Source organism: Homarus americanus, unplaced genomic scaffold, assembly GCF_018991925.1.
Source record: "Homarus americanus isolate GMGI-L3 unplaced genomic scaffold, GMGI_Hamer_2.0 scaffold53604, whole genome shotgun sequence".
In the NCBI taxonomy this organism is placed as follows: Eukaryota; Metazoa; Arthropoda; class Malacostraca; order Decapoda; family Nephropidae; genus Homarus; species Homarus americanus.
Window position 1 is genome coordinate 837,438 of NW_024742288.1, and position 27,903 is coordinate 865,340.

A 27,903-nucleotide genomic window follows, 5' to 3' on the forward strand; every position below is an offset into this window, starting at 1 on the left:
GGTAAGGTAAGGTAAGGTAGGTGGTAAGGTTAGGTAGGTAAAGGTAAGGTAAAGTAAGGTTAAATTAACATTACATTAACTAATCCCAAGGTGAAATAAACTGAAGGTGCTAACACTTAATCCTCAGGTGAACCCAAAAACACATACAGATATAATGAAAAGTGGTACTAGGGGATTCAATTAAGCCTTCTTAGCACTGCCAATACATCGTGCGCTGGGAGAAGTTGTTTCACCTCCCTTACGACAGTGGTGTGAGATTAGTGAGCGCTGGCGGGTGTTTTAAGGAAGGAAATTAGAGCACAGGGATGAGTGAAATGGGACGAAAATCTGTGAAAAAATAATGTGTTGGTGGAGTTACTGTATTGCATTGTGTGAGAGAGATGGGTTCTGTCTACACCGCTATAGTTCTCTTCCCCGTATCCTCGTATTCCCAGAAGCCTCCTCTCTCCCTCTCCTCTCTCCCCCTCTCTCCCTCTCCCCTCTCTCCATCCCTCCCATCATCCTCACACACCGGGTTTTGATTAGAATGACGCCTATTACTACTCAACTCCCGCCAAAGTTACGATACACGATAACTTTATGCAGAAACTTACGATAGGAAAAATAAGGATGGAAAAATGGACATGGGTGATGTAAATGATGATATGCAAATACATTCCAATTTTACCTTTTCTGACACGGTAAATATCAGAGTTTTATTTACAACGTATTTCTCATTTACAATTCATGGTTACACGAAATTATGTCTGATGTTAAATTTCGATGTTTTATTTACTGGTGAGAATCTTTGTTTTATTTACAACAAAGGGTTACCGTTTTATTTACAGGTTTCATTTACAAGCAAGTTTGCAGAGAGAGAGAGAGAGAGAGACTTTAACATATCATACATACATAAATTCTGTCTCTCGTACGTATTAAAATCCAGCAATTGGGATAATATATGCAAACAAGGACTTCAACTCTTTCTGATGGGATTCAAGAATTTGTATCACTCCTATAAAATCCAGGAGTTGGGATAATATACTAAAAAAGGGGATTTTCTTTTTCTCTCTTGTCTAAATGGGATTCTAGAATTTTATCCAACAACACTGATGATGATTTCACAGACATTTTATTTCTTCATATAAATACAAACTCATTAATGAAAACAAAAACCATATAACTGATTTTTAAGGATGAATATTTTGTCAGCGTATAATTAAAAACTCAAAAATCAAAACAACATTAATACGAATCATTCAAATACGATTTTTTCCAACATTCAGAAAAAAAAAAAATTAATAACAAAAACAATTTAATTTTGCAAGAAGCTTATTACCCCTCTCAAGATAAAATCCCACAGGTAAAATAAAACATTAAAACAGATCTTATCACCTGTACATAAAACACCGAGGGTTTAAGGTCATATAGTACATTAGCATGAGTTTTATTTCCCACCTCCAGGAATTAGGGTAATGGCTTCTAACCGGGTTAAAACACCTTCAACACTACAAGATGTAAACGGGTATTTTACCACCTCTGGATTTCATGGATTCTGTCTCATTTTAAGTGTAATGTACCTCTATGTTGAACAGTGGAGTGAGGACAATTTTTTCCTCGTTTTAATCAACAAGAAGAAGATTATTTTCCCCCCATTTTATTCAGCAAAGAGGAAGAGAACAAAGCTTTATCCTTCTACACAGGAAGATAACATTTTTTCCTCCATTTAATCGGCAGAACGAGGACTATTTTCCACCTCCCTTTATTTAACGAGAGGGACAAGCAAATTTTCCTCCCCCTACTTCGGAATTCTTAAAGGTTAACAAAATAAAAAAAGCCTAAAACATCTGCCATACTCAGGTGTTATAAATATGGGTCTGATTAAACTAAGGAGCTCAGGTGAAGATTAGCCACCCCACCATATTTTACCTTATAATTAAACACCCTAACGCTACCTGTGTTGGGTTGGGATGGGTTGATTGGGTCAGGTCACGACAGGTTAAGTCAGGTCAGGTTAGATTAAGTTAGATTAACATTACGGTGGTTAACCATCAGGTGATATAAACTTGAACGTCAGATCTTCAACTAATCCCTCAAAGAAAAACCCAGAAAACATCCATCTAACTAACTTACTTAACCCAAGCCACCAAAAACAATCCCAATAATAGCGATAAAAAATAACACAGACTCGACCTATATACGAAACCTAAATATCTCCAAGTAATCTGATTAAAGTGCATACTATTTGAGAATTTGCCAGATGGTTCTTAAGTAATGAGGGAAATTCGCCTTTTTGGGGGAGGGAGTTAGTTAGTTAGTTACTTACTGTTCAGGCTTTATGGTGCATTAGCTATTAAGGCTTTTAGCGGTGATTATCCCTATACATCTGAGTTACAAATGTGAGGAAGGAAATTTGAGTTTGGAGAAAGTTGTAGGTAGGTAAGCGAGGTTGTTGTTGTAGTTACCTATACAGTATTGTATTTTTGGAGGGGGTTGTATTATCTAAGAAATGATCTTTGTGTAGTGTTGTTACGTTGGACTCGAAGGGCAAATTGAACAACAAAAACAAAAACAAAATAATAATAAAAATAAAAGTAAAAGTAAAAGTAAAAATAAAAATAAAAATAAAAATAAAAATAAAAATAATAATAATAATAATAATAATAATAATAATAATAATAATAATAATAATAATAAACAATCTACTCCTCTCCCCCCCATAACATCCCAGGAACCTCCGCCATGGCTAACACACACACACACACACACACACACACACACACACACACACATACACACACACACACACACACACACATAAACAAACATTAATTTTACAGGTCCAGGGATCTCTAAAGCCCTCCACGCCTCATCAACCTATAAGGCCCCTCTCTCCCGACCTTAGTTATCCTGGACCCTCCTTTAGGGCCCTGAATGAAGCCTAGATCTTATTAGGGGTAAAATATATAGCTTGTTTTGTGCCCCATATGTTTTTTTTTCCTTCTGATAAATCGTCAAGGGATTTTTTTCTTGTTTTTTCTACACGACTGAAAAAATACCCGAGACGTGATCAGGTGAAGTTTACTTAATGATGTCAATAAAACTGTTTTTTTCCCCTCGATTTTCATTTAATTTCTGATTAATTGGAGAGGGACTTTTGGCCCTAGGTTTTAAAGGTTATTAGATATATATGGTAAGAAAGATGTTGTTTTTTCTCGTGATAGTATACGTTAAGTGTGTGTGTGTGTGTGTGTGTGTGTGTGTGTGTGTGTGTGTGTGATATGTATACGTGTGCGTGTCTGTATGTATGTGCGTGCCTTGTATGCTTATTCACTAGGAAACACTGAACTTAATCAATCTCTATTTTCCACTCAAGTTTCCTCTAAGATATCAATCAGGTTAAGTTCACATTCTCAAAACCTTCCTACGATAATAATTTCCTTTCCCAATACACGGAATACACTCAAGTCTCAGGCCAATTTTGACGCTCTTTTGGCGGCCATCTTTACATTATAACCAACATGTACCAGTTAAATCCGTCTTCTATCTAAACTTAAGAAGAAAAATGAACTTAAGAGACTCTGAGAATCTCTGGCCAGGATCGCAGTATTACCAACTTGACAGAACTATTTCGTTATTAAACTTTCATAACTACAGACCAAGTTTAAGAACGATGATGCTTGTGTGTTTTGTTTACTATTATTACTATTAATATTAAAAGTAGTAGTAGTAGTAAAAGTAGTGGTAGAGGTAGGCAAAATGGTTCCACCACTACCACCTCTATTTTCTCCTCTCCCCCACACCCCCCACCCTCTCCCCCTACCACCATTACCCCCACCCATCAACCACCATCACCAATACCACCATCCATCAACTACAACCACCACTACCACCATCACACCCATATTCTCACCCATCAACCACCACAACCACAACAACCACAAAAACCACCACAACCACAACCACCACAACAATCACCACAACCACAATAACAACCATCACAGACACATTTTCTATACAGCATTATTCACCGCTAGGAATGATCGGAAGAGGAAAGGAGGGAGAGGAAGGAAGGGGGGAAGGAAGGGAGGGAGGGAAGGGTAAGGAGGGAGGGAAGTGATGAAAAGTGATAAACGAAGGAAATGAAGAAGAAAAGAGGTGGAGGAGGGGGAGGTCGAGAGAGAGAGAGAGAGAGAGAGAGAGAGAGAGATAATATAGTTAATAGATACAGAAAGAACCAAAGAAAATCAGAGAAAGAAAAACAACTACAACTTTGACTAAAAAACAAAAAAGTAAGAGGATGGGGTGTGGGGGTGGTAGGGGTTGGTGGGATGGTGGTGGGGTTGGTGGGGTGGTGGTGGGGGAGTGGTGGGGAAGGGGTCATTATACCCGAGAGAAAATTTATATTGAGACCAAATTGCCCAAACGATTGGCTATATATTCCCGATAAGTAATGGACGCCTCATAATACTCCCAGATCACCACCATACTTTCAATTGTTTCATTTTTATTTCATTTTTTCTTTTTTCTTTTTTAATTTCTTTCCTTTATCCTTCTTCCTGCTTTTCTTTTCAAGTTTTCATTCATTCTTTCTTCTTTATTTTCTCCAAACTCATTTTTCCTCCTCCTCTTCTTCTTCTTCTTCTTCTTACTAATTTTTCCTCCTGCTGCTCTTCTTTTTCTTACTCATTCCTCCTCCTCCTCCTCCTATTTCTTCTTCCGCTCGGTTTTAGTCTTCCACTCCTCATTTTCTTCTCCTTCCTCTTCTTTTTTTCTTTCTTATTTTCCTTCTTCTAATTGTCCTCCTTCTCATTTCTCCTTCTAATAATTACAACCTTTCTTCTCCTCCTCTATGGTAAACATCACCTTTCCTAACTGACATTCTGATCGTATTTTTTCCTGACATCAGTGTTTTTATTTATATTTGTCTCTCTATATATGTTGGTCACAGGGAATCACCTCAACACACTAAGGCAGGTTTGATATTTTTTTTATAAACAACGAGGAAAATAAATCGTTGTTCAATGGGAGAAAAAAGTGTTTACTTTGATCAATAGGAAAAAAAATCTTGTTTGAATAAAACAAAATTTCTTGACTTTATGAAGGCCCGAAAAAGAAAGTAAAATAACTAAAAAAATAGCAAATAGCCACAATGAAATAGACACAAGTTGGTATTTACATATTAATAAACGATATCCTTAATAAAAATAGCTAGAGGCTTTTATTCCCAAACAAAACTACAAAAATTACCCCAAAAGTCTTTTATTTACGAGACATAACTTTAACCTAATATATATATATATATATATATATATATATATATATATATATATATATATATATATATATATATATATATATATATATATATATATATTGCAGGTACCCAACACACTCTTCCCTCACCTCGTGTTGAAGAACCTTTTAAACCTTCCACTCTGCTCGTATGTATCAAGACTTTTAAACTTTCCAACTCTCTACTTGCTAACATACTTGGGACGAAATTCTCTAAGGTTCGTAAACTGATATTTCCTCGTAATTGGAGTTATAAGGAAGATCACGTGAAGATTAGACACCCCAGCTTATTTCCCTTTAATATTAGATACACCAGCTTATTTCCCTTTAATATTAGACACCCCAGCTTATTTCCCTTTAATATTAGACACCCCAGCTTATTTCCGTTTTAATATTAGACACAGCTTATTTCCTTTAATAATGGAACACCCAGCTTATTTCCGTTTAATATTAGACACCCCAGCTTATTCCTTTAATATTAGACACCCAACATTGCACCCCAGCTTATTTCCCTTTAATATTAGATACACCAGCTTATTTCCCTTTAATATTAGACACCCCAGCTTATTTCCCTTTAATATTAGACACCCCAGCTTATTTCACCTGCAGACTTTGGACTTTAACTCTACCTTGGAAAGCTTAGATTTGATTAGGTTAAGGCAGGTTAGGTTAAGTAAGGTTAAAATTAGGGAAATTAATCTTCAGGTGAAATAAGCTAGGGGTGTCTAATCTTCAGGTGATCCCAGAAAACTTTAGTGAATTCGCACAACATCCCCTTAACGCTGACCAATATCCTTCATGGCCTGTGAGAGAGGACACGTATTATGGCTGTGAAGTGTTCTATCAACTCACATCTATACTCGGTTACAGAGTCATATCAAACCTCTACTCCACTAACCTTCTATATGTACTTAAAAATTATCTGTACCAAATTGTGTTGAGAAAATATGACACAACGGACGAAGAATTCTGACAACCCAACCGAGACAACAGGAGTCATAGTGTTCATTTTGAAATTCATCGATCACCCCGAGTACAGATAGTTTTTTGAGTGACTGGATGTACTTTTACCACTACTTTATCACCACCGTTGGCATTTTACCACACCTTTCTCACCACCTACATCACCACAGCCTCACTATTACTCACTTACAATCCCACCACCACCCACCTCACACCCACACCGCACCACTCACCTATAACCACACCACCACCCATTACCGCCTCACACAACCACCCAAACACCCACCTCACACCCAGCTAACCACGCAAAGAGAGGTAGTTTACCGTTCACCCTCACTATCGTGGCTTACAAGCGTCACAGGGCGAAGCGGGGGGGGGGTGGGGCGAGGCAGGGGGTGGCGGGGCGAGGCAGGGGTGCGGGGCGAGGCAGGTAAGACGGGGAAGGCGGCGAGGCGGAGGGGGTGGCGGAGGGGCAGGAGCGAAGGCGGTAGGGGCGAGGCGGAAGTGGGGAGGCGAGGTGGGGATGGCGGGGCGAGGCAGATGGCGGGGCGAGGCGGGGGTGGCGGGGCGAGGCGCGGGTGGTGTTATTTACCACGCTATTTACATACACTTGGTAGGACCTTACCTTCCAGAAAATGTGCGGGAATAAATAAGCCAATGATCACTTATCTTTTCCGGCCCGCTGAGACGCACACAGATTGTGTGGCGGTGTGGTAGAGGGGTGTGGTAGAGGGGTGTTGTGGTGGTGTGGTAGAGGGGTGTGGTGTGGTAGAGGGGTGTGGTGTGGTAGAGGGGTGTGGTGTGGTAGAGGGGTGTGGTGTGGTAGAGGAGGTGTTATGGTGATGAGATAGCAGACACACCGAGAAAGGACTAAAACAGACAGACAGACAGACAGACAGACAGACAGACAGACAGACAGACAGACAGAGACAGACAGACAGACAGACACACACACACTTACAACAATGAAAAAAACACATCTCCCACATGACAAAACGATAAAAAAAGTACTATTCAAACACCTGTAATTACCTGCCCACATAACAAACCATAACATGACCAACACCACCTGGCCATAATTAACACTAACAAGCGTAATACAATCTTATTATTGACCTCTGCAACGCAAAAAAAAAACATTTACACCAATTAGGGCCTTTAATTACTAGTGGTAAATCTTGAAATAGGATTATTAACGTTACTCATTATATATTTCTATAAGATTTCTATTACTAAATTAAACATGAAGTCTTTTATGTAGGTTAAGTGTATAATTAATATATATATGTCATTAACCATTACTACTTATCAATGTCATATATAATTCGAGTCATATATGATGTAAAAAAAACATATGACTAACGCGAAAAACCATACACGATATACAGGTGTTTATAAAATCCATCTCCACTTTGAATTTTTTATAACCTGGTATGACACAATCTATAGGTGATATATGATAGCCTAATGTAAGGTTATAAGCACAGTTACTTTACATATCAATCAGTCAACATACCAAACCTCCCTCATTAGACATATTGGAACAGGTTATATAAGCAGTTTGATATATTGACTCGACCTTATTTCAGGGTAGAGATATATTAGTTGCTTAAATTATAAATAAAGAGTTGAAAAAATAATAACCAAATAGAAAGGAACAATAAATGATTAACAAAAATAGAGTATTGTAACTTGATAAAAAAGTCTACGGTCTTATCTTGCCATGTTTAACTAACTCGTTTGGCAATATATTAGAAAAGATGGTGATTATTTTGGAAAGCTAGACATATAACCTGTAATTATGCTAAAAACTCACTAAATTTGTTTTTTATATTCCACCTATTACAAGTATTAGCAAAGATATTAAATTTTAAAATACATATGGATTTTACAAGACACCTTTTGGCATAACTAATTGTACCCTTCCATTATCACACCTTTACAGCAACGACGGATTGAAAGCTTGTGACAACTTCTGATACAATTAGTTACGTTAAGTTTTGTCAATATTATGGGATTAGTTTGAGTTCTCGTGTTGAAAATATCGATCACACACATACACACGCATATGCAGACGACCATTAATCCTGTTTCCCTTTCTACTTATATATCGAGGAACAATAATGATAAATAATAAATAACGATAAGTAATGTCTAATATAACTTAAATGAATCTGATATAATTAAGTAATAAATATAATACTTAACAGCAGTCATTAAACCATAAATAAATACTTAAATACTTCAGATATATTTCATAAACAAATTAAGTGGTTGATATTACGAAACAAAATATTTTTCTCAATAATATACTTCATAAACAAATAAACAATAATGACCCGTAAACTGAAAGATAACCATTCTGTAACAAACACAAACTTCAATTACAGTTCACAAACACAATTATTAAACAACTAAAAACAAAAGAGAAATACAAACATCTTTTATACACAACTAAGTATATCACCCAACTATACTATTACCAAGACAAGAAAAATCTCCAACAACCAATTTACGACTCCCTCATTACACAATATTTAGCCAATAGGAAGACAGGAATCATTGTTGTTAACCTTGTTTGGCTACCATGTGGACTAAATAATGTGATCCTTAAAAAAACATGGCACTTTCGACCCTAAGACAAGAGGCCAGTAAGAGTCATAGTACCGTGTGTGGGGGTCGAGGAAGGGGGGTCGAGGGAGGGCAGGTAAGCAATTAGAGACCTTGAAGACTTGTGATTTAAGGGTCATAGTCATCTGGTAGGCTGGCAATCGATGGTGGTTGGTGGGGAGAATATCTATATCGGTAATGAGCGGGGGAGTGGAGGTGGTGGTAGTGGTAATGGTTGTGTGTGTGTGTGTGGGTTAGTGCAGGTGTGTGTGTATAGTGTGTGTGTGTGTGTACAGTATGTGTGTGTACAGTGTGTGTGTGTGTGTGTGGAGACCAAAATAGTTGTGGTGGGAGGAGGAGGAGGAGGAAGGTTTTAGCCAGGGGTAAATGCCACACGTCAATACTGTGACATTTATCTTCGTGTCTGTGGTACCGCGAGGCCTCCTGGGTAATGGACAGGGGACATGGTGTAGTGGATAGGGTGGTGGGGGTGCATTGGTGAGGAGGTGGTGGGGTGGTGGAGGGGAGGAGTGAGCAGGGTGGTGGAGGAGGGTGGTGGGGAGGAGTGGAGGGGGGTGGTGGAGGGGGGAGGTGGAGGGGTGGTGGAGGGTGGAGGGGGGGTGGTGGAGAGGGGGGTGGTGGGGGATGGGTGGAGGGGGAGGGTGGAGGGGGTGGTGGAGGGGGGAGTGGTGGGGGTGGTGGAGGGGGAGGGTGGTGGGGAGTGGTGGAGGGAGGTGGTGAGGGAGTGGTGGAGGGAGGGAGGGTGGTGCAGAATTGGTGGAGGGTGGTGGGAGTGGTGAGGGGTGATGAATATGGAAGCAGTACATATATACCTGCATAATAAGGTGGGCAGTGCATATATATACTGTACCTGCAGTGCAAAATCCCCCCCAGAACACTTTCCTTCCCACAACCCTTCATCTTTCGCTAAGTGGATCCAACACTAAAACTGACATGAGGGGATGTGTGGAGGGTAGGGAGTTGGGGAGGGGTGGGGAGGGTGGGGGGTAGGGTGGGGAGTGGAAGGAGTGGGAGGAGGGTGGGGAGGGAGAGGTGGGAGGAAAAGGTGGAGGGTAGGGGAAGGGGTGGGAGGGTGGGGGAAGGGGTGGGATTGGGAGGGAGGGGGAAGAGGTGGGGAGGGGGATAGGTGGAGGAAAAAGGGGAGGTGGGAGAGAAAGGTGATGCGGTAGGAAAAGTGGAACAGGAAAAAAAATGCATGGACCAGACAGGACAAGGAAGAGAAGATGAAAGAAGGGAGAGATGGGAGAGGAGACAAGCAAGGGTGAATGTCAAATGGAACGAATGAGAAGAAAAGGAAACAGAGAAAATAGAAGAGAAGAAAATGGATACTTGATTGAAAAGGGCAGTAATGAAGAGGGGGAGTATGAATGAAGGGAGGGAAAGACGTGAGAGGAAACGATAATGAAGAACTAGAGGGGAAGAATGGGATGGAGTGCTGGAGATATGTAAGGTAAGAGGGGATAAGGAAAGGGAAAGAGTCCATATGAAAGGAAAGGGGATGATGATGATGATGATGATGATGATGATGATGATGATGATGATGATGATGATGATGATGATGATGATGATGATGATAATGACGACGACGATGTTGAAGATGAGGCGGACAAACAGACTGTGTGTGTGTGTGTGTGTGTCCGACAGTCTGGGGACACAACCAACCATGTTTCACAACTAGGTAACAGCTTGCTATAAAACTCCACCAAAAAGTTATAATATCCGCACCAGTGACTCAAAGCAATGTGTGTTTACGGCCGTCGAAGAATAATGGATGGAGGAGTGTTGGCTGGTGTGTGCTGGCAGTCAATACCATAACTCTAATGGAAGGTTGTAGGACAAATCCCATCAACTAACCTGTGATATGGACTGGAAAAGGGACCTTCATATCTCCCCTTCGGTTATCTAATAAAAAAATAGACAATTTCTTGACACTTTACACTACCGTATGAGCTGTAAAGTGTGTGTGTGTGTGTGTGTGTGTGTGTGTTGAGGTAAACGTAGTATCATACACGGCAGAGGTAACTTAAGACCACACGGTGACATCCCTCCACAGGTGAGATAATCACTCCATGTTCACAGGTAATAGTGACTTACCAAATGCAGTGAAATGTTAATATTGAAGCCTCGATTTTGAAAGTAACTAGGAGTTGATTCATCTAATATACTATAGGAATAGCCGTGTGTCTGTGTGTGTGTCTGTTCTGGGCAGCCGAAACGGCACAATCGTTTTTCATCAAACTTGGTGGAAAAATCGCAAAAACTTCGTAGAGTGGAACAATCCTGGTCACATGTCGATGGTTTCTTTAGGAAGGCATTAATTAACTATTTTATTTACGCTGGAAAACGATGTAGTTGTAAGCTGTCAGTCGGACGGTGAACCGGGCACGAAGGGCCCACGATCACTTGTCTCTACTAGCTGAGGTAACAGTAACATCCCTCCCCACTTCGGCAACATGATAATCATTTTAACACGGATATAAAATATGTATGACTTACTTACGTAGTGCGATGATTCCTCGACAGATTAAGGTAGGTAGTAGTAGTGACTTACCTATAGCTTCAAGACATGTGTTGGGATTAGTCTTGAAGACGTAGATCTTACAAGTCGCTCGGGTACTGATTTCGATGGTAGTCTTGACCCAGTACTCGGGAGAATAGAGCCTCGTGGACAGCTCAACCATGGCCTCCAGTTTGGTGTATCCGTCATCACGTTCATTGTACTTGACGTCTGAGATCCTCCTGAGGGCGTGTAACCCATCAGAATCCTTCAGTTGAGACAGGTACTTGATCACCTGAGGGGGGGAGAGAGGAGAGGTAAGATATAAAGGGAGGAGAGCAGGAGGGAGGAAGGGGCGGGGGGTGATACCTAAAATATGGGGGAAAAGGATGAGGTGATTGTGATGAATAAGGTGATGGTGATACTATGGGATTGATGATGGTGATGATGATGATGACGGCAGTAATAGTATTAGTATTAGTGATGGTGATGTTGATAGCATTAGTAGTAGTAGTAGTAGTAGTAGTAGGGTGGGGGAAGTGCTGAGGCGGATCATCGGAAAGTGTATAATGGAGGTGGTAAAGGATGATGTCAGGGCAGCAGCAGGGAACCTACAAGTGTGTGCTGGCCACCAGGCTGGTGGGGAGGCGGCCATTCACGCCATGAGATTGATATTTGAGCAGCGTGATTGTGAGGCCGTTCTCCTGGTGGATGCTTCAAACGCATTCAACATACTTAACCGCAAGGCGGCACTGCACAACATCAAGATCAAGTGTCCTAGCTTTGCGATGTATGTTGAAAATTCGTATAGGAATCCTTCAGACCTCTACGTAGTAAACAACAAGGCTCTACGAGGTGATACCATCCTACAGTCGACCGAGGGAACAACACAGGGAGACCCCGTTGCAATGGCAATGTATGCAATAGGCCTATCAGTGCTCCAACAAGAAATAAAGTATGAAACAACTGGGGTCAAACAAGTGGCATATGCTGATGACCTCACAGGAGCAGGAAAAGTGGAGGACATCAAAAAGTGGTGGGACCTGGTAACATCGCGAGGTCCACAAATAGGGTACCACCCAAACGCCAGCAAATCCTTCCTCATCGTGAAGCCAGATCATTATGATCGGGCTGTGGAGGTTTTCGGCGAAAGTGAGGTCAAAATAACTAAGGACGGCCAAAGACATCTAGGCGCAGTAATTGGCACTACGGACTTCAAGACCCAGTACGTAGGGGGAAAGGTGAATGAGTGGGTTAGCGAAATCCATGCTCTATCGGAGATTGCTAACACAGAGCCACATGCGGCCTTTGCAGCATTCACACATGGAGTCAAGCATCGTTGGAACTACCTGATGCGTACCATCCCTGAGATCCGACCCCTCCTCCACCCTTTGGAAGAAGCAATCAGTGTCAAGTTCATTCCCAAACTAGTGAAACACCACGACTTAACCCCAGTAGAAAGAACACTTCTTGCACTTCCACCAAGACTGGGAGGGATGGGACTAACTAATCCAGAGGAGATTGCTGACTCTGAACATCAAAATTCACTTAAGCTCACGGCAGCCCTCACTGACCACATAATAGCCCAGAATGCAACAGGGGAAGTGGACACCAGCGAAGTTAATAAGATCCGTAGATCCATTACAACAGATCGGCAGCACTGCCAAAATGACATGTTGCAGCAACTATCGCTGCAGGTTCCAGAAAATCTGACAAAAAAAGTAGCTATAGCGCAGGAGGTGGGCGCCTCGAACTGGTTAACTACGTTACCGATAAGGGCAAATGGTTTCAGCCTTAACAAACAAGAATTTACAGATGCCATTGCTCTAAGGTACGGTTGGCCAGTAGATGGTTTGCCCTCCCAATGCGTGTGTGGCTATTCCTATGATGGCGATCACGCCATGGTTTGCAAGAAGGGGGGCTTCATATGCATGAGGCATGACGAGGTAAGGGATCTCACAGCAAATATGTTGAAGGAAACCTGCCGGGACGTCATGGTAGAACCGACCCTCCTTCCACTGGATGGCGAGATCCTCCAACACAGGACTTCAAACACATCTAACGAAGCCCGTGTGGACGTCAGTGCTCGAGGATTCTGGACGCGGGGACAGCGAGCCTTCTTCGACATCAGGATTTTTGATCCCATGGCCGTTTGTCACCGTAACCTAGCTCTCGATGCTGCACATAGGAGGAACGAGAACGACAAGAGAAGGGCATATGGGGAGAGAATTCAAAGTGTCGATCAAGGCAGCTTCACTCCGCTAGTGTTCACAACCTCTGGTGGGATGGGCCCAAGCGCAAGATGTTTCTACGCCAGACTCGCGGAGCTGATCTCCGAACAGAAGCAGCAGCCCAGAAGTTATGTCACAGCCTGGATGAGATGTCGACTGTCCTTCTCTCTCCTTCGGTCGGCTTTGCTCTGCCTCAGGGGAACGAGAGCTTCTGCCCCTACTCCGTCAACTGCTGCAGATATCGACTATGAGGCTACAGTCACCGAATGCCGCATCGATCTGCGGCTCAACTAATTTAACACAGATAGGATAGTTGCTTATGTATTAGGATATTTAATATTAAGGTAAATAAATGGTGGCGAAGGTGTGGCTATTGGGGGAGGCTGGAGGCCACGTTTAAAAAAAAAAAAAAAAAAAAAGAAAAAGTAGTAGTAGTAGTAGTAGTAGTAGTGATGATGATGATGATGATGATGATGATGATGATGATGATGATGATGATGATGATGACGATGATGATGATGATGATAATAGGTACAGGTACTCACATAGCCGAGGACAGGTATAGAGCTGTTCCTGTATAAGGAAGACTGCTTGTCGTTCAGGTCGTCGCTGTACACAAGGTCTAGGAGACAGAGTTCCAGTTTCACTTTACTTGCTGTAAAACAAAAATGGTTAGGAAGAGGAAGACAAGGATAAAGAAGAAGAAAAAGACACCCAAACCACAACACACCTTCAACCACACAACATCCACACTACCCAGACACACACACACACACACCCAGACACACACACACACACCCATACACACACACAACCGCAACCACACACACACACACACAAGCACAAGCACACACACACACACACACACACACAACCACATCTGTCGTAAAACTCGTACAGACGCACTTTATGTCTTATACAGAGAATGAGAACCTTTCATCCTCACCTGACCAACGAGTTACATGTGACACAGACCAGCCCGTGTGATTGGGTCATAAAGTGTCTTGTTCGAGGGGTTGACAGACTTCAAGGGCCTTTACAGTGTGAAAAAAAAATATTCGGTAATATTTCATAGGCATCCAAAGCGTTTTAAAAATAATCAAGTAAAGAATGACAATTAAAGAAAATGAAGAAAATAAACAAATTCACAAACAAATTAAAAAAAAAACCACCCAAACAAATAATAACAGACAACAAACAGATTAACAAACATCAACAATTATAACAGCACAGTCTAGCACCCAGATTTAACAGAGCTATTTTTTTTACAAGGAGAGGAAGGGAGGAGGGGGCAGGAGTAGGTCACTGAGGGGGGGGTAGGATAGCTCAGGGCAAAAGAGGATTGTTGGATAGTGGGTCAGGTCAATTAGGGGAATTTAGGTCACTAGAGGGGTCAAGTCACTGGGAGGAAGGTTTTAGGTTAATTAGGTGGGGTCAGGTCACTAGGGGGGGTCAGGTCACTAAGGGAGTTCAGGTCATTAGGGGGGTCAAATCACTAGGAGGGGTCAGGTCACGTCGGTAGGGGAGGGGGGACATATCCGAACTAACAAAAAGAGTTAAGACCTTGAAGCCTCTCAAGAAGATCTTTCCCAATAAGAGTCAAGAGGCTCCACCAGTGCTTCAGTGAGGCTCTTCACCGCTCCAGTCCTAATGAGACACTCCAGTATACAAAAGCCAAAAAACTATAAGAAAAATCTCTCTCTCTCTCTCTGTTATTCTCACACTTTCTCTCACCCTCTCTCTCTTTCCCTCCCTCTTTCTCTTTCTCTCGATATAGATTAACTGGTAGGGGGGTGTAATGAAGACTGACATAATGCAGCTTTAGTTTTTCTTATTAACAATGTGATTTTTTTCCTAGTATGATAGCCATTCAGCCTTTTTTTCCCAGTTAGAAAGATAAGTAGTAATATTTTTCCCCAGTACGATAAATAATATTTTTTTCCTCCAGTAAGGTACACAATAATATTTTTCCCAGGAAGAAAGATAGTCAATAATATTTTTTTCCCAGTAAAATATATAGTCATTAATTTTCTATTCTAAGTTGAATGACAGAGAAAAAGACAATTACCATCGTTCACAGCTGAGTGATAAATTTACGTAATAAACAATAAAAATAAAATTATATTCAACACTTTTTTCCCCCACGACGCCAAGAAGGAAATTCGCGTTTTCTTTTCGTTACTAAAAACATTAACATTAGTTTCATATTATTTCATATTTGGAAAGCTAAGAGAGAGAGAAAGCTTAATTCTTTCTGACGATTAGGATATTGGTGAAAGTTACATTAATTAAAACTATTGAAAGTACACAGACCAAGATTTACTAGTTTATTAGAATATAATTGAGAAAGTTATTCAATATTTTTTACAATTTAAAAAGAGAAAGTTATTTATTATTTATGATAGTTAATTAGTGAAAATTATTTACTAATATTCACATTAAAAAAAGACAATGAATTATCAATTACTTTTCATAATTACAAGGACAGAAATTAATTATCTTTCTCAATTCCAAGGAAGGAAATTGGAATAACAAAAAGGGAAAGCAAAGGACTAATAACTACAGCGAATAGAGGGAACATCCGAAAGCAATACCTTTGGATAAATGATGGAATAGCAACTAGACTGATAAAGGAGAAATATCGGACAAAATATACACGGAAAAAATAAGAGAAAAATCAAATCTTATTCACTTACTTTATTTTATATTTTTTTCAATACTTTTGATATTTTTTCACAATTATTTTTACCACTGATTTATGTAATTTTTTTTAGTCTCAATATAATTTTTTTTTTTTTTTACATTTCAAGTACAATTCAATTTTGTGATGACGTCAACTCAAAATATGTACGGGGGTAAACATAAGAAAATTATTTACAGTACAGTTGGAGCCACTCACCATCCACAGATATATTTTGGCCTTATGTAATTAAATTTATTCATTATGTTAGTGAGGAATTTTTTTTTGTAATAAATATTGTATCCAACCATTATTTCTTTTATCCCTCTACATCTAAATAGTTTCATATATTCAAGAATAAACTATAAAACTTGTAATGCTTAAATAAAATGGGTAAATATAAAAAAATCGACAAGAATTTATATAAACAATACGAATTACAAGACTGATATTAAAGTAAATCATAATAACACTTTTACAACAAATAATAGCAATAATCACTGGAAAAGAGGTCATTTGCCTGCTTCCGCCGCCTGCCCTTTCCTTTCCTTTCCTTTCCTTTCCTTTCCATTCCTTTCCTTTCCCTTCCTTTCCACATCATATATCATATTACAGAAACCAAAATATCTTTTATTTCTGTTGATTGTTTTTTCGAATATTTATACATGTATACAAATACTGGCCACAACAAGCACAAGGAAACAGCGTTACCAACCAGTTCCCTATACTAGCCACACGAGCAGTACCACATGAGTAGTGCCACGGTGCCACATGAGTAGTGCCACGGTGCCACATGAGCAGCGCCACGGTGCCACGTGAGTAGTGCCAGGTGCCAGTACCCACGGTGCCACATGGCAGTGCCACGGTGCCATGAGCAGCGCCACGGTGCCACGTGAGTAGTGCCACGGTGCCACATGAGCAGCGCCACGGTGCCACATGAGCAGCGCCACGGTGCCACGTGAGTGCCACGGTGCCACATGAGCAGCGCCACGGTGCCACGTGAGTAGTGCCACGGTGCCACATGAGCAGTGCCACGGTGCCATACGAGCATGCCACGGTAGTGCCAGTGCCACACGAGCAGTACCACGGTGCCACATGAGCAGCGCCACGGTGCCACGTGTAGTGCCACGGTGCCACATGCCACGCAGCGCCACGGTGCCACGTGAGTAGTGCCACGGTGCCACATGAGCAGTGCCACGGTGCCACATGAGCAGTGCCACGGTGCCACATGAGTAGTGCCACGGTGCCACATGAGTAGTGCCACGGTGCCACATGAGCAAGGGAGGCACTGTACATGTCATATAAGGTTATTATAAATGTATGTAGTAAGTGGGTCTATTTACAATGTACAAGACAAGTGTTATGCTAATGAGACAAGAGAGTCTTTTAATTATATATGTAACAAGTGGAGCTATTAAATATGTATGTGTCGGAGCTACAAAAGGCTCTATTTATTACGTCTGTAACAAATGTAATTATTGAAAATTTAATTTATGCCATAACTAAAACAACAGTTGAAAATGTATTAAATGTAAGAATAAGTTAAAGTAAAAATAAAATGGATTAGGTGAATATGTATGACAAGTTGGAGAGTTTAGAGAGAAGAGAGTGTGTGTGTGTGTGGCCAGGTGCTACAATATTCACTAGTGTCAGGACATAATTAATCTGGAAGTCTCAGCGTGTCGGAGAGCTTCAAGACCCGAAGAAACCGTGAAAGCAAGAAAATCAGTTTCCGTCAACCCTGGGACCTCCTTGCATATGAGACGAGGCAATATGGCGAGAGGTGTGGTGGTGGTAAGGGGGGGGGGGGTTAGTGGTGGTAAGGGGGAGGTGTGGTGGTGGTAAGGGGAGGGTGTGGTGGTGGTGGGAGGAGGGGTGTGGTGGTGGGAGGGAGGGTGTGGTGGTGGGAGGGGAGGTGTGCTGGTGGGAAGGGAGAGATGGGTGTGGTGTGGTGGGGGGGGGGTGTGTGGTGGAAGGAGGTGGGTGTGGGGAAGGGGGGTTGTGTGGGTGGGAAGGGGAGAGGGTGTAGTAGCCGTAAAGGGGGGTGTGGTGTTGGGAAGGAGGGTGTGGTGGTGATGGAGATGTGTGGAGTCTGGTACAAGAGAGTACATTTATGGTGGGGAAGATGTGGGGTTGGAGAGCTGCGAGGGTCTAAAGGTTGGGGAGGGATGGTGTAGGAGGGGGAAGGTGTGAGGAAGTGGGGAAGGACAGAAGGGCGCAGGTGAGAATGACACTGGGATGAAGTACCTGGAGGAGGGGGAAGTGAGGAGTCGTAAATTGTGGGATAGAGAGGATGGGGGAAGAGGAGAAGGAGAGAATGGTGGGGAAGGGACAGGCAGGAGGAGGAGGAGGAGGTGATGGGGTAGGTGCAAGGAAGTGTTGACAAGAAGACGGACGGACGGGTGGAGAGGGTGAAAGGAGGAGAGGACCAGCACGCCCCTGAGCTCGACAAAACAAGAGGCAATCAATTATCCCAACTCCGCATACATCATCAGGGGCGAGACAAACTGGCGAGGGAGGACTGGAAACTGGAAGATGGAGTGGGGCCTGGAACAAATTGGGGGGACTAACTGATAACTGTAAACTGGAAGGTAGAGTAGCTGGAAAATGGAAGGGAGACTAACTGGAAACTGGAGGATAAAATAAGGTCTGGAACGAATGGGGAATAACCGATAGATGGTAGGAAGAATAACAACGAATGGGAGATTAAAAAAAAAAACACATGAAATGAACGCAAAAAAACGATGAGCTTTAACTGGAAACTGGAAAAGTGGCCTTGAAATGGAGACTGAAAAAAGGGATTACACTTAGCAGCTAAAAACTAAAGGCTTGAACTGGAATGAAAAAAGAGGCTGGAAGCGGATATTGAAAGAGTTCAAAACTTGTTACTGGAAAATAAAAAATAAACCAGAGTATTGGGAAGAGATTCGAAATGTAAAAAACAGAAAGGGAAAAGGTGGAGGTAGAGAGGATGCTGGAAACAGGAACACGAGAAGAAAGATTGGAAATAAAAGGTTAAAAGGTGAGGAAAATGGCCCAGGAAGAAAAAAATCTGATAAAAGAATTGGAAAGGTTAGGAAAGACGACAAAGAACTGGAAGATTTATTTGAAGGAACTGGAAATGAAAACTGGAACTATAAGAGGTTAAGGGTTACAAAAGAGGTCAAGAACTGGAAAATATAATAAAGAAACTGGAACGGTTAAAGGTTAGAGACGACAAGAACTGGAAATATGATAAAGGAACTGAAACTATAAACTGAAGAGGGAGACTGGAATTGAAAGGTGAGAAAAGGGACTGCAACTGGAATACATTTTAGCAAGAACAGCGACTATGGAGGTTCGAAATGGTTTCTTCCCACGGTTTTGTATCTTGGTTTCTCTCTGATCTATATCTGGTGCGCTAGCAAGTTACCCTGACATAAATGCTGACAGCTTGAGAATGACACCCGTACCGTAAAAGCGTGCTAGTGAAGGCTGGGAGACGGGTAAAAGCTCGTCTGGCTATGCATAAAACGTTGTGTCATTTTAAGGTGGTAGGATATGTTAGGTTGTTGATTACGCTTACTGGCACTTTTATAATGGTAGGATCCAGAGTTTATTGAGGCATAGAGTAAGGGGTCGTGCTGAGAAATGTGATTAAGTGAGGGAACTGACACACTCTGGTGCTTCTTCCTGAACACTCTGTAAACGAAGTAAAGTTTGAGGGAACAAACGGAGGGAGGGAAGAAAATAAAAAAGGAGAGAGAGAGAGAGAGAGAGAGAGATTAAATCAACAAATCCATCCACTGACTTCCCTTCCACAACACCAAAATTCGTCCCAGCCTCCCCACACTTCCACCCACCCACTCCTTCCCACAACAAAGCCGCTCTCCCCTCACACTACCACCCATAACAAAACCACTCCCCCCCTCCCCCACACCATACTTGTACAGCTGTCTGGAGGTGGGAGGAGCTGTAAGGCACAAGTCCACGCCCCTACAGGATGACAGATGAGGGTGTTGTGTCTCCGCCCTACCCTACCCTACCTTTCCCTGCCCTACCCTGCTCTACCCTTCCCTGCCCTACCCTACCCTGCCCTGCCCTATCCTACCCTTCCCTACCCTTCCCTCCTGCTTTAATCTGGTTCCCACTTTCCCCTCGTTTACTGCTGTTTGGCTCTCTTCTCTCCTCGTATCATTATTCTCTCTATCTCTCTTTCTTCCCTTCCTGCATTTTTCTCTTCTCATCGCTATCTTTCTCCTTCCTGTATTTTTCCCCTCTTCTCCCTTTTTTCGCCCTCTTCCTTATTCCTTCCTTCCTCTCTCTGTCCTTCTCCTCTCTTTCTATCCTTCCTTCCTTTTCCTCACTCTCCGCCACCTTCTCATTATCCATCACTCAGGATAATCAACTCACGCTTCACTACCCTCAATAAACTCGGCAACGTCGTCAATGTAATTACTTACACCCTCAGCCCCAACCAATGAGCGACCTCTACCAACCAGCCATTCAACACACGCCACTTACTACCCAATTAGCGCACGCCAATACCAATGAGCGACCTCTATGAACCAGCCAATCAAGATTCGTCATTAACTAGCCAATCACCGATGCCAAAAACCAACCAATGAACGTACCCTAATAACCAACCAATGAATGTACCCCATCATCTAGCTAGCCAATAAGCGGACACCATCAGTTAACCAATATGCACTTACCAAAAACCAACCAATGAACGTATCCTATCATCTAGCTAGCCAATGAGTGACCACCACTTACTACCCAATAAGCTCAGGCCTGAAAACTTAAATTATATCCCCCACTTAACCAGGATATGAGGAGCAGATTTCCCCTTTAGGATGATCCAAAGTGGTGAGGGGAAGTCGGAAGGAGAGGAAGGAAAGTGGGAAGGAGAGGGGGATCACGTTAATTACAGGAAGAGGGGATATATGTGATGAAGGAAGGGAGAGTTAAGAAGAGATGAAACTTATCTTAAGATGGAGGAAAACCCAATCATTAGGGACATTATTATTATTATTATTATTATTATTATTATCGAAGCGTAAAAATAATTAATCATCCCTGGAGAGCGAAAAATTACATCTATCAGTCAAGTCAGGAAGGCGGACATTAGGACCGACAGGCAGGGCGAGAAATGAGTTTTTGTAAATCGTAAGACAAAGACAGACAAGACACAACACATGATGCAGGACACAGGCGGGCACAAGACACAGGACACACAGGAGACACAGTACACAGGAGACACAGTACACAGGAGACACAGTACACAGGAGACACAGAGACAGTTCACCTACACCACTACTACTACAGCTGACCATAAAACCGCATCCATCATTGATTTTCTCGGGTTTCTTGTTAAAACTTACAAAGGCAGATACGTGGGTGACCCTCGGCTGAGCCTCACACAAAAGACAGTCAAGAGCCTCCAGTTTGTTGTATAGATTTCTAGAGGAGGAGGAGCAGTTGAAGGAGGTGAAAAAGGGCGTCGAACTCTTACAAATCTCGATCAGCTGGACTCGGATTCTTAAAGATTCATACGTAATAAAAATTTCTCGTCAGCTGGAGTCGTAGTCTCAAAGGGGGAGGAGGGAAGGGGGAGGAGGAAGGGGAGGAGGGGGAAGGGGAGTATGGGGAGGTGAAGGGGAGGTAGGGGTAGGGGGTAAAGGTAGGGGAAAGGGTAGGGGGTAAAGGTAGGGGGTAAGGGTAGGGTGTAAGGAGGGGGGTAAGGGGAGCTAGAGGGGAGGGGACAGCGGCAAGTAGAGAGGGAGGGGCGGAGGGGAGGAACATAACACACAAACCTCTAACAATCTGGGTTCAGTGTTGGCTCTGGAAAGGTAAACAAAAACAACACTTGCATTTATCTGAAGAATTTTCCTCCTTAGCAGCTCTCGTCAGCGGGTAATTAGGCTCTCTACCTGCTTAATTAGCTTACCTTGCCAAATGGGACCACTCATACTGCTAAAAGAAATAAACATTTCTCTCGGTCTTCGCATTACAGCCACTGGATTGGATTTATAGAGATTTGTAGGTTAAATCCTCGCCTTCCCCACCCCCTCTTGACTAGACCTGAGTGCTTATATAATAACTACTCACGCGACGACACGAAGACACTACACCGAAACACTACACCGACACTACACCGTTACTGGATGATGTGTTGTGTTCTCTTAACCCAAGTACGAGAATAAAGATTTACACAAAGCTCTACCAGTATCTTAAATCTGCTCACGTTCGCTGCACTCCGAGGTTTGCCTTACGGTCTACTGCGCATGCGTGAACTCAAAATGTAAACATAACTCGCATCTGTATATACGAAAATGAAGAACGTCACTGAACTTTACGAGGACATCCTTGGCACTTTAAAAAAAAATTACTGGTTTTAGTGAAGCATATTAAAACAATCCCCAAGAATAAATAATGAAGCAATTATCTGGAAAAAATCACCAAAATTGCTATTGACAACGGCCCTCAACCTGACTCACACAGATAAAATGTTGAGGTAAGAGGAATCTGTGGATAATGAGGCTGTGTGTGTGTGTGTCAGAGGTCGTGCCCTGGAAAGTGATCCTCTTGTCTGAACCCCATGATACTCTCTCTCTCTCTCTCTCTCTCTCTCTCTCTCTCTCTCTCTCTCTCTCTCTCTCTCTCTCACACACAGTAAGCCATGACGATAAACATTTGCATTCTTCATTTTCTAAAAAGATTCAGAAAAAAAATATATATAGGCGACATAAACATCGATAAACCAATAAGAGTGTTCTATGAATATGACGTAATGAAATTCAACCAATCAGAGTATTCCCTGGTAATAACAACATGTGATAAAACCAATAACAGCGTTCCATGATTAAGACGTCATGGAAATTAACCAATCAGATTGCTTTCCCTTCAATAAAGCCATGTAAACATAAATAAAAACTAACCAATCAGCGATCAAAAAGGCATATTTGCGATCACATGAAAATTACGTTAGGTTAGGATAGGATAGGGTGGTTAGGTTAGGTTAGGATAGGATAGGGTGGTTAGGTTAGGATAGGATAGGGTGGTTAGGTTAGGTTAGGTTAGGATAGGATACGGTGGTTAGGTTAGGTTAGGATAGGATAGGTTGGTTAGGTTAGGTTAGAATAGGATAGGGTGGTTAGGTTAGGTTAGGATAAGGTGGTTAGGTAAGGTTAGGCTAACGTAAGGGTGTTTAATCATCAGGTGTAGTTATCTTCACATGGTCCCAAACTAGACTCAACATCCAAATTATATAATGTTAGTTAAGATGACGTGATGCATAAAGCGTATAATGTTAAACCAAGGAATCAGGTATAATGACTGACCTTCTTCACAGGGACACAATGAAGCGTTGTAGCTAATGTCATACATCACGCCCTTGTCCGTGACCACCTTACTGACGGTTCTAAAAGGCTCCATTACCACCTCTAGGTACTTGTGTTCGTGGTATTCAGTCTCCCGCTTCCTGGAGATGAGAAGAAAAAAAAAATCACCACGTCAGGACAGGAAATATACATACGATGGTTTTCTTGGGTTATTTATATAATTTGCATGTATCTGTACTGTCTGTGTACCTTTTAAACCTAACCTAACCTACTCTAACCATAATTAATTTTACCTAACCTAACCTAACCTAACCTAACCTAACCTAACCTTACCTAACCAAACCTAACCTAACATACACTAACCTCAATTAGCCGAATATAACCTGACCTAACCTAACGTTAACATACACTAACGTTAATTAATCGAATATAACTTTACGTAACCTAACCTTAACATACACTAACCTTAATTAACCTAATATTACCTTACCTAACCTACCTCCCCCCCCCACAGATAGCGTTAAATTAGTTAATTAAAACCAGGTAAAATATGGTATGGGGGGTAATCTTCAGGTGACCCAGATAATGGTTAATTTCAACACTACACACAGCTAAAAAAAAAGACACAAAATGTACGAACGATGATAAGGTCCCTGAAGTTTGATCATGAGAATAAAATAACTCAAAAGTGACCCTCCACACACAAGTAGCAACAACCATATATAAAAGTAAAGATAACAAAAGTACTCCATAATATAAAAGTAAAGATAACAAAAGTACTCTCGATATAAAAGTAAAGATAACAAAAGTGTGTAACAAAATATTATACCAACAACTGAATCATCCCTTTAGAAGACTCACTGGAGCATTTAACTTAAGACACACAGTAAAAAACATTAACAAAGGGGAAACTCCTCAGTGCTAGCGTTCTTGAGAGACCTTTTCCAACTCATTTTTTTCCTGAGATTTTACAAAGTTGTATTTTTGTTATATTTACGTCTACAAGAGAGAAAAATAAGAAAAATGAGAAAAAAAGGCATAATAAGACGAAAAAAAAACTATCATTACAGAGAAAGGAAATGGTTCTTTGTGGTTCCATAATATCGAAGACTGTCGTAAAATGCTCTTAAGCCTCAGTTACACATTAAACTACTTACAGAACACCGAATTAACATACATACCATTCTAGATAAATAACTACAAATGTTAACACCCTATCCGAAACGAGTCCAATTTCTATAGCAGACAATTGACTTTAAAGATACACGATAAACATTCCAATTAAGGTAAATATAACACAAATTTATATTAATAATAGAGTATATAGTCAACTCTGGGTGGAAATATAGTTACTCAATCTTGAATGTTTAGTTGATACAGTATTCAGTAACTAAACATCAATCTCTTCTACCAGACGTCCAATCAAATTACGCAAACATTTTAAATAACGTAAACATTTTAATAACACTGAGGTGGGTATTAAACAGTATATTTTCCTAAACAGGGAAGTAAAGAAATGTCTGTGTCTGTACTGTATGTCTGAGGTGATATTTACAATACTGAGGCAAAGAAATGAATGATCGTCTGTGTACTGCAGGCCTCAGGTAATGTTTACAAAGAGAGGGGTCGTGTTTTGAGACATCGCTTCGTCACCTAACCTAACCTAACCAACTATACCACGCTGTCAGTGAACCAAAGATATTTTATCGTCTCGCTTCTTTGACTGTAAATTCTGAAACTGATTTACTGTTTTACTGTAAATTGACTGTAAATTGAGTGCGTGATAGAGTATTATATACCATGCTTTCTAGACCCCCTAAATCCTGAAATTGACTTACAGAACTGACTGTAAATTCAGTATATATTAGCGTGTGATTGTAAATTCTGAAAACAATTTACAGAAATGGGTGTAAATTGAGCCAGCATATAAAGTGATTATGCATAATTCATGAATAAATTAGCCGTTAGTTTGTAAACCAAGTTCATAATAGAGCGAAATAATGTAACAAAAATAAAATAAAAATCCAAATAAAAAGTACTCTACTATGGCTTAAAAAAAAGGACCATTGATTAAAAAATTCTTCTCACCTGCGTCTTGAGGGAACACCACTATCTTCATCACCTTCAGGAGCTTCGTCGGGATCTTCTGCTACTTCCTCAACGTAGTCAGGCTGCATTAAGTTGTCGTCTTTCTCACCAGCAAAACCTTGGCGGAGGAACTTACTTTCGTCAACTTCGACAGCTACAGAACGGCTCCTCCTGGAGAAAATGGAATGAATCTTATAGAAAACGGAGAGGATTCATGGGGAGACGTACATAAAGTGGAACTGATTCACTCGTACATATAAAAGTAAAGATAACAAAAGTACTCCATATATAAAAAATAAACATAAAAGTACTCCATATATAAAAGTAAAGATAACACAAGTAATCCATATATAAAAGTAAAGATAACAAAAGCACTCCATATATAAAACTAAAGATAACAAATATACTCTCGATATAGAAGTACAGATAACAAAAAGTACTTCATATATAAAAGTTCTGAAAATATGAATCAGTTGAAAGAAACACAAAATAAAGGGTTTATTACACAGGTCTTCCTCTCGTTTTCTTTATAATTATTGACTTGTGGATTACCCACCTTTACTACGCACAGTAATAACATCATAACAACAATAAGAAATGAAAACAGGAGAAGGAAGAGAAAGAGAGATAGAAGGATGGATAATGAAGAACGGAAGAAGACATATTATATTTGAAAGAAGGAAGGAGGGAGGGAAAGGGAAGGAGTGAATTAAGTTAGAGAGCATAAGGAAAGAACGAAAGGCGTAAGGATGGGTGTAAGGAAGGTGTAAGGAAGGAAGGAGGGAGGAAGGGAATGATGAATAAACATGGTGAAAGCCTGACAATTGTTGAGAGAGAGAGAGAGAGAGAGAGAGAGAGAGAAGACTCACCTGTCTAGGATGGCAGGACGAGGAGGAATGTCGTGGAGAGGTGGTTCAGTTACCTCACGTTTCCTGTAGAAGGGAGATGAAATATTATCATTAATTATGCTCTCTCCCTTTACTTCTTCTATTTCCCACCCCCATCCTTCCTTTTCCTTCCCACCATCCTCCCATCTCCCTATCCTTTCCTCTCTTTTTTTCCTTCCTATCTTTCCCTCATCCTTCCTCTTCTCACTATCATCCTCTCTTTGTTCCCATTATTCTCCCTTCTTCCTTGTTGTCTGCACCTCCCCTTTTAGCCGTCAATTTCCATTTCTCCATTCTATCCAATCAACCTCCCCCCCTCTCCTTTTCCTACACCGACCTCCCCCTCTTCCAATGTCCACTTCCCCCATTCCCACTCCAGCCCTCCCACCTTTCCCACTCACTCTCTCTCTCTCTCTCTCTCTCACTCACCTGCGACGTGCTGGTTTTTTAGGGTCGATTGTTCAGAGGAGGAAGAAGAGGAAGAGGAGAAAGAGAATGAAGAGTGGGAGGAGACGAAATAAGAGAAGGAGAGGAGAAAGGAGAGAAAGAAGAGGAGGAGAATACAGCAGAGAAACAGGAAAGATAAAGAAAGATCAAAAAAGAGAGAAAGAGATGGGAGGAAAAAACACCAATTAGTTTCTTTCAATATTCAGACAAATAGACTTAAGGTAACTCCCTACAATAACAACAGAAGGTAATTAACATGTAAATACCCTTATTAACATATATAACCACGTCATTAATTATAAATTGTCTTTTCTATACTAACTTAAACAAATTATATATTCGATGAAATATTGTATACAGTATATATATATATATTATTCCCATATATTGGAAGTATTGAGAATAGTTATATAGTAATTTGTAATATTTTTGTTGTATTTTTCGAATATTCTACAAAATTTGAAAAATATACTACACTGTACTTATAATTAAAACTCTATATAACACTTTACTTAAATTAACTAAAGAGTATCATTGTTCTATATATAATCAAAATACATGTAATATAAAGTCATATTAAATCTAAAGTCTAGAAGAAAAATGTATATTTTATAGTAATCGTAAAATATTGAATTAAATTTATATATAATATTTTCAGAGTTAAAATATTTTCCTTTGTTAAATATAATTTGTGTCAGAGTTTTATGGTAAATTTTGATAATTAAAAGCTCTCTGTATATTAAATATCCCATTCGTACACATAATATTCATAATATTCATTTGACACATCTATAATTTAATGAATATCCTGTTTATGCACTCTATTTAACATAATTATAAAAGTTAAAACATAAAATTTTTCTTCTCTGACTGGATAACATTT

General features: G+C 40.8%; 1 protein-coding gene across 1 annotated transcript in view; it reads right to left on the reverse strand.

Moving 5' to 3' along the window:
* The window catches only part of LOC121876713, a 122,015-nt gene extending 94,952 nt beyond the window's left edge, over positions 1-27,063 (reverse strand). The window contains exons 1-6 of the mRNA XM_042382071.1: positions 27,003-27,063; positions 26,556-26,618; positions 25,687-25,857; positions 23,599-23,738; positions 14,142-14,251; positions 11,420-11,660 (exon numbers count right to left, since the gene is read on the reverse strand). Coding sequence (XP_042238005.1) covers positions 11,420-11,660; positions 14,142-14,251; positions 23,599-23,738; positions 25,687-25,775 — 580 coding nt within the window. The 5' untranslated portion in view covers positions 25,776-25,857; positions 26,556-26,618; positions 27,003-27,063. The remainder of the gene's footprint in view (positions 1-11,419; positions 11,661-14,141; positions 14,252-23,598; positions 23,739-25,686; positions 25,858-26,555; positions 26,619-27,002) is intronic.
* Positions 27,064-27,903: the final 840 nt, after the last annotated feature.